Source organism: Patagioenas fasciata, chromosome 5 (genome assembly GCF_037038585.1).
Source record: "Patagioenas fasciata isolate bPatFas1 chromosome 5, bPatFas1.hap1, whole genome shotgun sequence".
In the NCBI taxonomy this organism is placed as follows: Eukaryota; Metazoa; Chordata; class Aves; order Columbiformes; family Columbidae; genus Patagioenas; species Patagioenas fasciata.
The window spans coordinates 33,576,904-33,594,163 of NC_092524.1; the positions used below are offsets into that span (position 1 = coordinate 33,576,904).

At 40.1% G+C, this 17,260-nt stretch overlaps 1 protein-coding gene across 4 annotated transcripts in view; it reads left to right on the forward strand.

The window, feature by feature from the left end:
• The first annotated feature begins 428 nt into the window (after positions 1–428).
• Positions 429–17,260, forward strand: part of COX16 (cytochrome c oxidase assembly factor COX16) — a 50,867-nt gene continuing 34,035 nt past the window's right edge. The window contains exons 1-3 of one of the 4 annotated variants that reach the window (XM_071809278.1): positions 429–632; positions 11,557–11,634; positions 16,175–16,288. In XM_071809278.1, the coding sequence (XP_071665379.1) occupies positions 555–632; positions 11,557–11,634; positions 16,175–16,288 (270 nt within the window). In that variant the 5' untranslated portion in view covers positions 429–554. The remainder of the gene's footprint in view (positions 633–11,556; positions 11,635–16,174; positions 16,289–17,260) is intronic. The other 3 variants (XM_071809279.1, XM_071809280.1, XM_065839827.2) reach the window with 3 other exon arrangements.

Consider the following 17,260-nt stretch of genomic DNA (forward strand, 5'->3'; position numbering starts at 1 on the left):
TTTAAGCAACTTGGTTACAGCTGGTGTAGCTGGGGACGAGCTCCCCAACCAACACTTCTCATTAAAGCCAGCAGGGTAGATGAAGCCATTCACAGCCCAGTCTGGTACCAGCATGAGGGTTGTGTAAATTCAACAAAAGTCCATTAATTCAAAGAGCTTTTGCGGTACGTGTGTGTGTATAACCTAGAAGAACTCTGTGGCTTTATAACTGTAACGCGGCCGCAGCAGGCAAAGCTCACGGCTCTCTGACCGCAGTTTCACGGGGATTATTTCAGCAGGCGAGCTGCTGCGGTGGCAGCTCGCTCGGCCCGGCCGCGCTGCTCCGCTGCCGGCGGGCGGGACGCTGCGGCCCGCTCTGCCCGAGCCGCCTGCTGATGTCGAACACCCGCGAGAACACGGCATGGAGCACAGGACACCGGCACCACAGCAGAACCAGCTTCCCCGAGCGCGTTGCCGCTGGGGCTGCTGTGGCGGTGGGACCCGCGCCCTGCCGGAAGCGCTAAGGCCGGGCCGGAGGCGGGAGGCGCTGCCGGAGCCTATGGGGAGGGAAGGGGATGGAGCGGCTGCGGAAACTGTGGCGGGGTCGCACCATGACCTTCGGGGTCCCCCTGTTGGTGAGCACGGCGGGGGGGGTGAGCACCGGCACCAAGGAGGAGGCGCGGCGTGGGGACGGGACGGTGCGGCGCCAGGCCCCGCCCCGGCGGCTCCCCGGCGGAGAGCGGGCTCGGGGGGTGGCGGTCCCGGCGTTGTCCGAGGGAAGCGGGGCTGGGCTCTTGAGGGCAGGGCCCTGGCCGTCTGCGGAGGGCCGGCACACCGCGGGGAGCTGTGTGCCGGTGTCCGAGGGGACAGCGGCTGGGAGTCCGTGCTGGCGGGAGCGGAGAGGAACGGGCCGTGGTTGCCCGGCAGGCGGTGCTGCTGTCAGGCCTGCGGAGTCCCCGGCCAGGAGGGGAAAGGAGCGGGGAGCAGCGGGCCCAGCTCTGCCCGCAGGCCCAGTGGTGGCCTCTGGGGGGCGGGGAGGGGGTTTGACAGCGTGGTCTTAACCATATTCCTAACTAAAAGGTGAGGGAAATGCACCTCGGTGTTTTTCTTGAAAACGCTGCTTATGTGATAGACTTACTTTAGCTTTTCAAAGGATTTTGAACTGCAGCGGCAGTGTTGGTCTGATAATGTGTACCTCTAAGTAAACAGAAAGAATTTTAGTTAGATGAGTTGATAGGTCATAGTTACTGTTGTGTTCAAACCGTTAACCTGTAATATTGTGAAAAAAAAAAAGAAATGTCATTATAAGACACAGAAACTTGTCAGAAGTAAAGACAAGACACGGAACAGGACTCTTACAGTCCTCAGCTGGAATAATTTTCGAGCTTTGTGGTGCCATTGTAGAGCTGATGAAGATAAACTGTGAAGTCTAGAGCAGAGCAATGTAAAAGATACACCAGACATTCCACTGTTCAGGAATGCTTGAAGAATTGACTTAGTTTGGTTTAGAAAAATTCTGCAAAGTTCTGTACATCATATAGTGAGAGCAGCAATTGGTTTTCATGGCTTGGGAAAGAAGTACCAGAACAAATGAGCTTCAGATCAGATGTTAGGAAAGTGTTACTTTTTGTCAGGATAGAGCACCTGTGATACACACTTGAAGTTTTTAAGAAGCAGTTAAACAATCATCTGGCAGTGATGGAGTAGATGTTCTCACTTCTTCACTGCTGGAGGTAGGATTTCAGCTTCCCAGGCCAAGGCTGACCTATGGTTGGCCTTTTGGCCCCCCTAGTGTCTTTTAATGATTTGCCAAAGGTCATAGCAGAAAATTTTGAGACTGGTTTCTTTGACCTTGTACTAATTGTGTTCACTTTCTGTTACTGCGAGAGCTCTTTCCTCTAGAGACAATATTATATAGAGAAATGTTCTATTGTATTTTTTTCCAGGGTTTCATGTCTCACTGCCATAAAATTGTTATCTCTTGTGAATATTTCAGAATGTTTCTGTGTTGCTGCCCAAAGGCTTCCCAAGGAGTAAGAAAAAAGAAAATCCATGTAATTCTTGTCAGTTCTTGTCAGTTCCCCAGCTGTCTATAGAATTCTGAAACTATCTGTGAAGCTGAATACAGTTGTGCTAAACAATCAATTACAGCAGAAAGACATTGAATCTATGCACAGAATCAGAAAGGGCATGCCTTTGTAAACCTTTAAATTCTGCTGAATTTGTAGATAACATTGAAGCCAAAGGTTTCTGGTCGATTCTTGCATCCTGTACATTGGTTTTTAACTAGACAGGTACAGAATTTTTCATCAGTACCATATTTGCTTTCCTTTTTTATTTTTTTTCTTTCATATCTTCTCACAGTGCATATTTGACTAAAAAAATCCCTGTGCCACTTTTTCTAAACATTCCACAGTTAGAGAGATCATAATTCAAAGACCCATGAGTGTCTCATTATACACAACACACACACAAATATATAATAAAAATATTTATTAGTTTTTAGGGTAAATTATCTTGATAATTTTTCTTCTTTTGGGCTTGGGACTTTTAGAATATTTCAGTGCAGAGGGAATTTTCTTTGTTGATCTTAAACCTCGAACTGACAACAAGTTTCAGGGTAAGATGTGTAAATCACAGTTTTCAGTCATAGTTTCTCAGCAGATAAGACTGCTTCTTTGTGAGCAGTAACAATACCGCAGTAAACCTTGCTTTGTGAATGTTTTCTTTAACTCTGTAAGCTTCGCAGATAGAATGTCTCCGCATGGCATAGAACAGTAAGTGTGCAGGAGGGAGTGATGTAACCTGGCACAGAATATCTTAACAGCTTGAGTGCTACAGGGTGAGTAGTCTGAAGCACTGGTAAAGATGGTAACATCTGTGTAGATGTTAGGATGAACTCCAGTGAGCTTACAGATATATCTGTAAAATTTGCTGTTGTGACGGAGGGCTGTGTTAACTTTGTCAGCTGTATCGACATCTTTGTTTCCTGTCATGATAATGGGAACTCTTTCCTTATCATGTGGAGCTTAACTTGCAAGTCTTCAGGATACTTGGTTCTGTTATAGAAGAAGAGTTTCAGTCACTGCTGCTTTATATTCCACAATCAACTCTACCTGACCAAAAAGGATGTGTCTGTCAATGTCCTATTGCGGCTGTGTTGCTTCTGTAAGATCTTGAGAGAACAAGGCTCTTATTACAGCTAGTGGATCCAGTGTCATTCTTACAAGACACTGAACATGTTACGTTACTTCTGTAGTGCCATTACAATGTTTGAAGTTGCTGGAAGTAATTTTTTCAGACAAGTATAAATGGTGATTCTAGATCACTGAGAAAATGTATTTGGATTTTTAAATTGCAAAGCAGTAAGAGTTTTAAAACACACATTAAAAAACACCGTTTCATGTGCTTACACCACTTTGGAAAACTTGCATTTGTGTTTCAAATTTGTACCATGGTGCAATAGCCTCTCTGTCTATGGCTGCAGATTTTGAGTTCTATTAATTTTTCTGTGCTCCCAGCCCCCTGCCATTCTGTAATGACCATGCTTTTACAAGTGCTTTCCTTGTGCTTGTCCTTCAGGATCTTGTCGTTGGTGTTTTATGTGCTGTGCATAGTGTTGCCAAAGAGAAGATGGGGGTGGCTTGAAACTGGAATATTTTTCTGTGGATGAACATGTTTCTAGAATCTGTTTCCATCAGTGTTCATGCACACGGACTCTACTATGTTGCTATTTACAATGCTACCTCGAACAAGATACTGCAAGATACTTTGATAAACACTTCATCAAGAAATGCTAAGAGTGCATGTCACGTACAGGACAAGAAGAAAGGTCAGTTCAGAAAGAATCCTTAACAATGCTTCAGCAATGTGATGAGTGCTCCCAGGCACCATTAGAGAAGGTCAGTGGCATCTCAGGCCCTTGTTAATGGACCTGTTGTCTCTCAACCTTTTTGACAAACAAAACAAAATGAAAAACCTTTTCCAGACATCAGGATATGAATTTATATGTCTCTGGATGAGTTTTGTTCACTGATGAAGTCAGGGTAATCTGGAAGCCATGACTGATGCTCAGAAATGTTTTGCAAGTACTGTGAAATGACATTTTGTTGTGCTGTGAGTCACTGGAAGTGAAAATATTACTATTTTTTTATCTATGTTTTACAATGTTTTTATCGTTAAATGTATTTAAATAACTAAGTTTCCAAAGATTTATTTAAATACAACATTTCTAATTCATGTCGTAAAAAGCTGCTGCATTCTGAGTCCTACGGTATGCTGGATATAAGGTACACTTTCTCCCATGGATTCTGGAGGATCCAGCCATAAAAGATCACATGGACATCATTCACATTGTCACCTTGAACAATTCACAATATTGAAATGCAGGACTTTTATTAATATCTGTTACTACATGTAACTTTACAATAAGATTTGACATATGCAGAACAGTTGATTTAAATGTTAATATGCTTTTGAGAGATGAACAGAAGTTAACATTTACCCAAGAAGAGAATTCTGACTTCTAATATATGTGTAGATAAATTGTGGTTGCCTGTAGAAGTCCACAAGTATTACATTTGTAGCCTAGAAAACCAATAAATACAAAACCATTTTTAGAATTTTAAAATGGTTGTTCCCAGTCAGGGAGTCACAGAGTGTCACTTTTATGCTTCAGTGACTTGTATGATAAATATTGGGTCTCTAACCTTGTGATGAGATATGTTTTTGACTTCTGCTGTGCTTTTGTTTTGCATTTCTTGTTCATCTGCATGTGTTTGAATCCACAGCAGAGCGTGGAGCTGTTCCAGACAAAACCACTCCCTGGAACTGTTTGTGCTGGAGTGGAAGCCAACGTGTTCAAGCTAAATGGGCTTTTCTGGACTCCAGTTTGTGCAGTCTGAATTAGCTGGCGTCCATCTTTCAGTTGACTGTCAGGCCTTAAAATTTCCAGGCTTATCTTTTGAATCAACACCTTAAACTTTTCTTTTGATTCTTAATCTTTGAGGACTATTTTCCAGATAAATGTTAGACAAACAGATAGGTACTCTTCAGTACTCCAGATTTCCCTTCTGTTTCATTTTGAAACATAGAGAGTGTATTTGCATTGTTTAAATGTGGTAGAATGGACTAATTTGACACTCGGGGAGCTGGGGTTCTGTGTTGAGCCACAGAACAGGAATGTAAGTAGAGACTTGCCTGTTTTCACTTACTCTGTTTAGTCCTGTTCTAAGCCTCCACCTTCTTTGAGAGGTGTCGAAGGTAGAGATCTAAAGTTAGTATTTACTCTATAGTACATTTCATCTTCATCCTTTGTCCAGCATTGTCAATGGGGAAGTATTGCTTGACTAGTAGGGGTTTCTTTTTATGTTATTTACTGCAGGTTTCAGTTTATTGCTGTTTCAGGCTGGGCCTAACCCATCACAAGAACCCAACAGGTTGCCATGAGACCTAAACAGTTTCTTGTTGTAATGAACCTTGGCTAGACTTGAACCTATGAGTAATGGGAATGATAGTTTTAATAAGGAATCAAAATTCTGGCTTTTAGAAGCTTAAGAAGGAAGAGAGGGTTATGTTGAGAAAGTGCAGCTTGACCACCACGGCAGACTTAGTTTTCAAACAGCTGCAGCTGCTGATGAAATTCTCTTGTCATCTGACCAGGCCAAGCAATCTGTGTAATGCAAAATGACAATGTTGTGGCTGAAAAGGCCCTTTTTTGCTAATGCTCATGCTGAGGAACATATGGGTTTCTGTCTCTTCTGCATTGTTCTTAGATTGGTTTCTATTAAATGCATTTTCTGTGCTTTCCAACCTGTTATGAAATGGATGTTTTAATAAACAAAGGTTTTATTTTCTTCCTAAGACAAAGAGTAGTAGCTTTGAAAGGATATGGACAGTTTTTGTTGTATTTTGGCCTGTAGCCTTTCATATTTGCAATCTTCAAAATCACTGCTTTTAACATACTCTATTTTGAGCCAATTAGCCTGATACCTTGGCTCAAGGTTAATACTCTGCACAGAGTTCTGCATGCTGTGAAAACTACACTCTTTTGCTTTATCAGTCTGTTATAATTGGCTTGACTTTATACCGGCTGCTGTCCTGGGTTGCCAGCATGGTGTCCATGGGGCCACCCACTGCATATTTAATCTGTTTTTGAATGTAATGCAGTGCAGTCTTTCTGCAATTTGTGAACTCTAGCATATGTATTAAGCCAGTGCATTCTATTTGTTTTGCTTTTGAATGAAATAACTACTAAGGGATGTATCATTTTGGTTTTTGTTTTCCTCCAACGGAGGCCTCTGATCTGAACTAAAGGATTTCCATTTGTTGCAGACAAGAAGAAAAGGTAGACCCTCTTCTCCCACGTAGAGTGGGGAGAGGATTTAGTAAGTTTCTGAGAAGGCCTTGTACTGTTTTTCTCTCTTCTCAGTAGTTTCAGCATTAGAGCCAACGCTTGGAATGGCTGTGGGAAACTGACTCTGGAGAGTTAGAGCTGGCAGAGGGGGGCGCTTCAGGTTAAGATGACTTGCCTGGGTCTTCTCTGAGACTGGCAGTTTGTCCTGCTACTTTATTTAGGGAACAAAAGAAAGACTTCAGTTTAGTAGGCTGTCAGATTGCTGTCTTTGACCTGTCTTGCACTGCACGTAGAACAGTTCTTTAAAAAGGAAACCCCAAACCCCTTTTCAGCATGATCACTGCAAACTGAAATAAAATACCTCTCATAACTGTTGCAGTTTTGAAGGTCTTGATTAATACCTGGAAGGTTTTGCAGCAGCAGTCTTGAAGAAGAGGTTAGAAAATTATCATGCTTTTTCTCCAGTGATATGTATCATAACATTTTCCACCACTGCATAATCTCTGCTGTCTGCATTAAATATTGTGATTTGCTTAATTCAGGGATTTATGACAAATGTAATTTGTAATCTGGCTCTCACAGTTGGTACTATAGCAGGAATGGCTTTCTCTAGCAACAAGGATGCTTGTGATACGGCAAATTGCTGGTGCTGCCAGATAAATAGTTTATTGTTATTTTGTTAACCCAGGGAACTGAAGATGGCTGCTTTAGATTATTCAGGAAACTAAAAAAAGTAGGGATCAACTCTAAGTCCCAAGTTCTTCTGCTGTTATGAGTCCTCAGTGACCATCTGACTGTAGTTGGTGACAAACACAAGAGTTTCCCATCCTAAGATACTGTTCAAGGGATCAGTCTGATGCCATCCATAACTGATTGCATAATGTACCTTCCAATGGAGAAGTGAACCAATAGAATTTTTTAAAGTATGTTATTAAAGAGAGTTTTATGTCATTTTTTTACATAAAACATTTATTGAGGTTGCTGAGTGTATGTGACAGATGGTGCTCTTATGTCACATCCTATCTTTCATTTTGTTTTGGAACATGCAAGTCTTCCATGCATGCATAATTATATTACAACATTGTAGGGATTTTTTTGTATACTCACTGAAACATAAAGGAATAATCCAATGTGAGATCTTTAATGGGGGGTTGTGCTAGCAGTGCTGTTAAACCGTTTGCTTTGGTGTTAAGTGCTGACTAACCTGTATGTTTTATGATTTTTGCCTTCTTAAGGTAAACTTTAGATGTAAAGAAGTGAGAAGTTATTTCATCAGTCTGCTGAATGCATTAAAGTAACTAGACATATGATGTTCACTACATAATGATGTTTTTGCTCCACATTCTGAAGCACATAAAATTAATAGTTCTCTCACACTGAAAGAATGAAGGTATGCTTGAGCTTTCCAGCTTCAGTACTCTTCAGGTGCTGATGCCTTAACATTTTATGATGCGAATTAAGTATCTGTATGATTCTAAAATCGGAATGAAGAAAAATACATCTTAGTTTTCATTACATATAGCATTACTTTTCCCCTTTCAGTTAACTGGAGAGTGAACTTGACCCTGACTTCATTAGAATGTTGCCAATGTGTTCTATTGGTATGGCATGCTGAATAGCTTGTATGAGCTCTTTTATAAAGTCTGGATGGAACATACTGGACTTCGCTGTTGCCCTTGGCTTACGTTAGGCAAATTTGTCCATTGCAGTGCTTTTTTAACTGAAGAGTATTTGGCAGGGAATGTAGAGATTATCCGTGTTTTACAAACTGGGAAACTATACATGTATGTGAGACACACATATGCAAAGCCAAGAAACTGATAATGTTCTGGAATTTTTAATTTGAGTCCTATCCCACTTCTAATTTTTTTTGAGCAGTGACTCTTGATGCTTCATTGTTGTTTGTATGTGTGCATTCTTCCCTTTAAATACAGTTAATGTAGAGGAAGGTAGCGAGGATATCTTCCCTCGTAATGCAAAAAAAAGAGAAAGGAAACAAATCAAGACTAATATTTCCACTCAATGCATTGTCAGTCACTGAGTCTGTTACTACTTTTAATGTTATTATTGTTGCATAAATTCATTTATACCTTCTTTTATTGGCATTTGAACACAGTTTTCAAAAATGTAATTGACTGCATAGCTGTCTGTTGCTTGTGTAGATGAACGCAAGGCGTGCTCAGGGCTGTCAACTAACTATTGACGTGCTGTTGGTTGATTAAATACATGCTGAAGATGACTGAATCTGGTCTGGTTTTGCAATGAAGTCTTGGACATCGCCTTTGGTTCTTTAGAACATTGATCAAGTAAACTTGTAAACATATTATTTATATTTTTGTGTGTATTCTGTACTTTTGAAAATTATTTAATCTTAATCCTAGCCTTCTTAATCCTAACTGTAATATTTCAGTGGCATTTGTAATTTCTCACAGCCTAAGTGTGCTTTGACTTGGATGCAGCCTAGCTGATGTTCCATCATAAGATAAATCAACCATTGTAGCATTGGAAGTGTAAAGGCAACTATACTGGTAATGCCTGATAAGCAAAATGTGCCAGCTTGCCAGGCTGGTTACACTGCTTATGCGATATGAAGAGCAAAAGTACTTCACAAACAAAGTGGGTTTTTTATAAAGGTGACATGAGTAAAATTACAATCTCAGGACGAAACCTACCTGACAGAGCTGAGAGGGCTGTGTGCATGAACTTCTTTACCATGTGTATAACTGGAGGTGTAAAATGCACTGTACAACAGATGGTTGCTGTCGAATGAGTGATAGGATGTGATGAGACAAAATGAGTAGCATGACGATTTCATGCAACAACCTGCTACATGATTTCCCTTAGTTACAGTGTACATTACATTGTTTTAAATTATCAAAGCTGAATAATGTAATATGTGTTTTTTAGCTTGGAGCATGGCTTTGTAAGCCACAGTGTACCTTTTCATTATGTTAATTAATAGTTGGATTATGAGGAACAGGCCAGTTAAAGCTCTTCCTCTTGTTCATATTTTATCTCATAATCGTATATACTTCATGCAGGTTTGTTGTTGGGTAAACTAATTTTTAATTGACGTCACAAATAATTGCCCCTTTCTGCCTAGTTTAACAACTGTGTACTGAACCATTTCTAGTGCAGTTGCTTTTGCCTCCTGTAGCCACTCTTTGACAACACACTAATATACACAAAGGCAAAAGGTGTGGTTCGTAACAGCCACAAACTTGACTATAGCACTTACGTTTTCTGTTCATTAGGACTTGGAGTTTGTTAACTCATTGGATGTTAATTAACATAGTACTTGTTAGGAGTTAAGGAAGATCAGCTAATGAAAAACTATGCTGAGGTGTCAACCATATAAAAATTCAGTTACAGTCCACTACTTGAGACTTTCAGCATTATCTTGAATTAATGTTCAGGTTCTTTTTAACCATTTCGTATACTTTAGTTTCCTGCTATTCTTTCTTACCAAAGGACTGACACATGAGGAAGACTTTTTTTTTTTCCTCCTTTATATCAATACCTTTTTTTTCTGTGTGTATTTTGATGATTCAATATTTGCAAGAGCATCATTAATTCCTTGAGCAGTTATGCCGCAAGTATGGGGCTACTCAGTTTCTAGTAGGTCAAATTTCTAGTCGCTGAAAGTGAACTTAGTACCACATGATGATTTTCTGAGTTCTGTGGCCTAGCAGTTGGATGTTCATGTCACAAAATTTTGGTCCATTTGTTTCTAATTATCAGCTAGATTCTTAGGCTTATGGAAAGGGACAGACCAGAAAGAGACTGCGGAGCCTTTCACTCCTGGCTGTTGGGAAGGGGTTCCCTGTTCTGTGACCAGAGCATGTCAGTTCCTGGGTACCAGTCTGTAACCCACCATCATCTAAGTCTGTGTTGGGAGCACGTTCACATGGTTTTGAGTAGTTTTACCTCCTGTTTGGTGCGAAATCATGGAGTCCTGCAACTTTTAGAAGGAATAAATGTCGAAGACTTTTTTTTTTTTTTTTTTTTAATTCAAGTTGAATGAATATGGCTTTGTGACCTCAGTGATCTGAACTTTGGATAGCATACTTTTTGAAAAGAACATAAATTTTGACTACCTGTGCAGCGTAATTATAACAACTCTTGGACACAGATGTTTGCTGCAAACCTAGTATGTAGCAAGAAATGAGGCAGTATTGTGTGGAACAGTTACCAGTGCAGCAACAGCCAGTAATGAAAGATTTAACAGCAATGTGGTGTGATAAAATAGGGTGGTGTAGGTGTTCTGTTTTGTTTTCCACTACGGTCTTTAGAGCTTCCTCTTACTTCCACCTTCCTTAGATGTGCATCTGTAGATGTGAAGCCTTTTGGCACCCTGTGCATCTGTCGTCATAGAGAACAGCAGACGGACTCTGTCACATCAGAGCAGGAGCAAGAGGCCTGATTCTTCCACAAAGTAGCTAGATTTCTAAGCTAATTTTCAAGTCCTTAATGGTGTTTGTTAACATTACTTGATCTTTTGGTTGGTCTATCCATTTTTAATGGTAAAAATACATAGACAGTTTTATGATCTCCCTCTGTCATAACAATAATGATTTTTTTAATGCAATATTAAGGTGCACACCTCCCCCTCCCCATTTCTCCCTTTATTATTCTTGTTCATAAGCTTCACAGGTGTGGAGGGAATTGCAAGACAACTAAGGAAGCAATAAGAGAAGTGCATGTGTGCTGGATATGGTTTCTTAGCCTCTGTGATAATGTATCATTGAACCACAGCTCCAATCATCTGGTCTGTTCAGAAGCTTAATTAGAACTCTTACCCACAGACACCAGAGTAAGTCGAGGTGGCATTGTTACTTCTGCGTGGAGTCTGAAAATGGTGAGGATAAAACCTGTGGTAGTGAGGCGAAGGCTCCTCTGCTGCAGTTATGTCAGGAACACCTATGGGGAGGGAAAAGCAGAGGTAAGAGGAGAGTAAGTCCTAGAAAATGTGAATCATGAAGCAGCTGTCTTTGTATGAAGGAGAAAATTTGTGAAAGCCAGGCCCAGAGAGTGGCAGAAGGCTCCAACTTCACATATACTCCTTCTCTTATATATTTTTTCTGATTCATTGTTTTCTTTGGTTCCCATTATTTCTGTTGGAAGAACAGTAGGGTCCCTTGGTAAATGAATTGGGTCAGTGTGCAGAGTGTTATTTTTCATGGTAGTCCTAACATATCTGTTTTCATTTTGTTATTTTTCAGCTGTATCTTGTTGGAGGATCTTTTGGACTTCGTGAATTTGCTCAAATAAGATATGATGTCCACAAACTACATGGCAAGGTAGTTGAAATGGTTGTCTTTACTTTTCCATTTAATTTTGTGTATGTACTGACTTATAAAGGATTGCTAAGACAAGCAAACTATTTAAATGGGGGATTTCACTCACCACTGGACCCTGGGCTACAGCTGAGGTTTTTAGGCAGTGAGCAGTGGAGGTAACAATAAAGGGGCTGACATGATGATGAATCCTCTGTGAAACAGATCAACATAAATAATAGAAAAAATTTGTTTCCTTGGTTGATTTTAAGTGGCAATTCTAAATCCTGGGCAAGAAGTGTAGCACATCTAGAAGGAGATTATTACAAAGATTTTGTATCTGATAATATCTGGTAATCCCTGTTTAATATCTGACTAAGAAAACTGATATTTTAAAAGGTTCTGTTTCGAACAATACTTAGTGTCAAGTATATAACGTTAGATGTTTTTCAGGGCTTGGCTTTGACTGAGATAAGCAGGTAACTTTAACATCCTATTCTTTAAACTCTGTGAAAGAAACGAGGTAGTCTTTACTCAGTCTGACAGAATGTATTGTATGGAAGAAACCTTTCTTTAAATGAACGAGAAGCCTTCTGAATGAGGGAGAAAATAGCTTGCTTACACCTCCAAGTGTAACACTAGTTCCAAACTGCATATGAGATACTCTGAAAACAGTATGTCAGTTCAGCAGAATGTAATATTTGGTTGCTTTACCTAGCTTTGTATTATAATATGCAAGTCTGCTGTTGCAATGCACGGATGTTTTATGGTCTCAGTGCTGCTGACTTGCAGGTGACATGAAGCTTTTTTGAAGACTATATGTCACTTTATATAAAAAAATGTGTAACACTCTGGACACTGTGGCTTTCTACTGTAGTCAGATCTTTGAGATCTTGAACTCTGAGAGTTTGGAGACCCCTGTGCTTTGTCTTAGAGACTTGTTGTGGGCTATCTAAATTACTTCAATAATTCTTCATTGTTCCTTGTGTTGCACACCTGACTGTGGTCTTTGAAGTACCGTGTAGCCCACTGCTGCTCAGTCTTGTATTTGATATAGCCCATAGGCAGGGGGGAGTAATCTTACAGATGTTTTCTCAGTGCTGTCTTATGGGTCCTGAGCTTTTGGGAGTAGTTGGAGCCTTTTAAGTTTTTGTCCAAACAGATGGGGATCACAATAGGGGCAACAATTTGCCTGTTGTGTTTATGTCAGTTTTTTGGTCAGATTTTACTCAGTGAATTACATTTAGCCTCCATGATCTGCACTGTGACTGGAGACCAGGGATAAAGCCTGGTAATAGTTGTGCTCATTCAGATTTATGTGGCTTCTTGTCCCAGCATTTCTAATCAAGTGAAACATCATTGAATTAGACAGTAATATGTGAAAGCTCTGAGGGGAAGCTACTACACCCTGGAGTTCTTAATCTCTGGAAAGCTAAAAGAGGACATCTGGATTCTTCTCTGACCAGAATTACTTAATTCTGCAGCATCTCTTTTGTGCTTTTCATTAATATTTTGTTAAGGAATAGATGGTATTTCAATAAATAAAAATGCAGTACTGGATGAGAACTAGCAGCATCAACTTTGGGCTCATTCATAGACAGACAAATCAAAGCAGTGTGTTCCATTAGTTTCTGTTTCTATGTCCATAAAAACAGAATTAAGAAGCATTCTAGTTCATCAAATAGGACATCAGAAGAGATTAGAATCTATTTTAACTGATAAAGAGAACAAACCTAGTCTAAAATGTACATGAAACTCAGGAAAAGAACATTAATCTAAGTAATTTAAAAACATTATTTAAAATCCTGATAATAATAACATCTGCTTAATTTGTCACCGGTTAAAATGTTTTTGTGTTGGAGTAGAATATGCTTTTCTCATATAATGCGCTTTTACTAGCATAAGTCCTTATCAGAACTGGGACAAGTGCTCCTTTTGGGGGTTGAGCAGTTACGTGCAAATTGCAATAGGCAATAATAAAAAGGATATTTTGTTACAGTTGCTCATTTGAAACAATAACAGTGTTACATTAAATAACACTTTTGATACAAGGAGTTCAAAGGACTTTCACATAATTTAAATGAAGTAAGCTTCACAGCCTTACTGTCAGAAAAGGCATGATTATTATTTTGATGTTTCTGCTGAAAAAATTGAGGTTGCAAGAAGTGAAGCAACCCATCCAAAAGTAGGCTAGGATTTGTAATACGTGTGTGCCTGTCTTTTTTGATTATATTTTAAAGATGTGCAGATCGTAGTATGCCCCCTTCTGTAAGCATGACTCCTAAACATGTTTTCTCGGTAATTCAGCTGCTAGGTAGACAGAACTTAGATGATCCTTTTGTGGTACGTCTCTACTACATTTCAGATGCTAAACTATGATTCCTTCCCTTCAAAAGTATTTGTGCTTTTCTTTTTTCAGGCTAACCATTCTCATTGTGCTGTGAGGGAAACCACATTATTAAACGAGTTCTCGGTTGACAGTGATATTTCGAAGGAAGTGTTATAGTAGAACTAGTGTCTGTGTTTCTGTCACTAATGGGTTAACTGCCACTTTCTCTTTGTATTCTTGTGACTTAATGAGCAAAATCTGCATTAGTGGTAATGCCTATGTTATTAATGTCAAACTGGCTTTTGAAGGACGTTCCTTGATAAAGGAATTGAAATTCAAGAGAAAAAGGTGGTTTGGACTTTTCAGAGCGAGTCCGGTTTGGTGGTGATGCATTGGGCTGGGGCTGGGATTGGGATCGGGAGAGAGACAGAGCCTGGGGCTACAGCTGGAGTGCGGCTGGGAAGGGGCTGCAAAAGGAATCCCTGTCCTCATGTTCATTTGAGCCGTGGCTTTGGATCTTGGGCTAATGCTCAGCTGATGTGCAGGACAGAGCCAGAACCTAGAGGTGCAGCTAGAGAGGGGCTACAAGCATCTCAACAACAGATATTTTTATCAATTTAGTATAGCATCTTTGGATCTCAAGGCTTTATATAGGCCCATCTCTTAGAAAAGCAAAAAAAAACATTTTGGGTACACCTTTACTCAGAATAACTAAATCAAGCAGATTCCCTCAGCACAATGAATGTTCTGCTTTTAAAGTCAACTTACACTGAGACTCTTATTGATGTAAATGCCTGTTTATGCTAGTCAGAATCTTCTGAAACTAATCAAGCATTTCTCCATTATCTATTGTTGCCAAAAGGTCCATTAATGGAGAAATCATTAGGTTAGGTAATTGTTCCTTTTCTGGGAAGAATTTATGCAAATCAAAATTGGTTATAGAAAACCAGGTATGCTTATGATAAAATCACGTGGAATTAATGAGAAGAAATGAGTAGCTTTCTATAGGCATCGTTCCAAACACTGTTAATTCTCAAATGGAAAGCTAGGCTCCTTCTTTGTATTCTTGTTGTGTATGTAATTGAATAAGGATGCTTATTTAAGGAGGTTTTTTACAGAAAATGTTTCCTTTCAAGTATATAATAATAATTTTTATTTACTGTGTGCCCATTGTTGTCATTCAAGCATCATAGAGACTTGCTGATTCAGATCTAATTTTGGATATGAGAATCTTGGACATGTGGAATGATCTGTAGTATTGACTGATAGTTACTGTGGAGTGTCGAAGAGAAGCTATGTATTAAATACCTGGGAAAATCTAGGCTTTTAGCCTGTCAGCAGAACATTTGGACTAATAAAATAGAGTTTGTAGGCTCCATAATGGCTTTGTTGAAGAAGTATTCTTGTGAGGCAGATTCTTAGAGTATGGGGAGGAATAGGAGTGAGCAAGTTCCTCCAGGGTAACATGCAGCAGAAGCACTTCTAGGAAAGCTAGATCATTTTGGCAGGAAACAAAACATCAATTAGCCTTTGAAATCTGCAAGTAGTTCCTGCTGTGGATTAGGTAGACAGTGTTACTATACTGACCTCTTTAGTGTTTACAAACTATGTAGATAATGTTCACTTTTCATTTGTCCTGTGCAAATGAGTGCACCCCAAAAATAGAATCCTAAGAAATGAGAACAATGATGGTTTCTGTCTTTCTGAGGCAGAAAGTAGAGACAGTGAAGAGTCGAAAGGACTGCAGTTTAATCTTTTCTCCTATGAGTTTTGCTATTGAATCAACTGTTGTGCATTAAAATATGTATGGCCATTGCATGACACTCCAGGAATTAAAGTCCAAGTGAAAATGAAAATACTTGACCTATTCTTTCAGAACGCTGTACTCTATTAGCAATAAAACTAAACTCGGAGAGATTATAAAAGGAGCGATGGTGGTGGTATGAAGCACACTCATTAGTAAGTGCGTAGGAGCGTAAAGCTTACTTGATGCAGACTGAGTAGATTGCCTTTAAAATTCCTGTAAAGGGAATGGCAGTGTTTTGAGTTCCTCACCTAAGCTTTTTGACCAATTGACTGGTATGTAATTACCCGTGAGACATTGCTTATAGACACATGCAAGGTGCTAGTGTTGCAATTGTCAATTCTCATTTATTGCTTTTACTTGGCGTCTTGAAATCCTAACTCATGAAATGATAAAACTGTGAGGATCTCAGCTTTCTTTTATAATCTCAGACCTCAGAGTTAGGAAGAAGAGTTCATATAGTACATAGAGGGTTATCCTGGAAGCCGTGCTGCCCTTTGAAAAAGAAAAGAATGAGGAGTGGAAGAGAAAAGAAAGCTAATATGGTGAGTTACAGTGCTGACATTTTACTGACTTACAGCTTTTCTCATAATTGACCTTGATAGTGATTTAAGTGTGTTGAGTGGTTGGTTATACTAAGTATTACGGTTTTAGAATATTGTTGGGGGTTCCCTGCTGTTGTCCGTTAACATTGTGTCTTGAAACTCACAGCAGGTGTCAGGGGACCCATAGCAGCATGTGATTTAAATAACTTCCATGAATCTCCTTGAAAATCTTATTTCACAGAATGTTAGAATTGGAAGGTACCTCAAAAGATCATCTAGTCCAATCCCCCTGCCGGAGCAGGAACACCAAAATGAGGCTGCACAGGAATGTGTTTGGGCAGGTTTTGAATGTCTGCAGAGAAGGGGACTCCACAACCCCCCTGGGCAGCCTGTTCCAGTGTTCTGTTACTCTCACTGAGAAGATTCTTCTCATATTTAAGTGGAACCTCTTGTGCTCCAGTTTGCACCCATTACCTCTTGTCCTATCATTGGTTGTCACCAAGAAGAGCCTGACTCCATCCTCATGACACTCACCCTTTACATATTTATAAACAATAATGAGGTCACCCCTCAGTCTCCTCTTCTCCAAACTAAAGAGACACAGCTCCCTCAGCCTTTCCTCATAAGGGAGGTGCTCCACTCCCTTAATCATCTTCATGGCTCTGCACTGGACTCTCTCCAGCAGTTCTGTTTCCTTCTTGAACTGAGGGGACCAGAACTGGACACAGTATTCCAGATGTGGTCTCACCAGGGCAGAGTAGAGGGGAAGGAGAACCTCTCTCGACCTACTAACCACCCCCTTCTAGTACACCCCAGGATGCCATTGGCTTTCCTGGCCACAAGGGCCCAGTTCTGGCTCATGGTCATCCTGCTGTCCACCAGGACCCCCAGGTCCCTTTCCCCTACACTGGGAAATGACCTATTAGAGAGCAACTTATACTGGAACCTGGGGTTGTTCCTGCCCAGATGCAA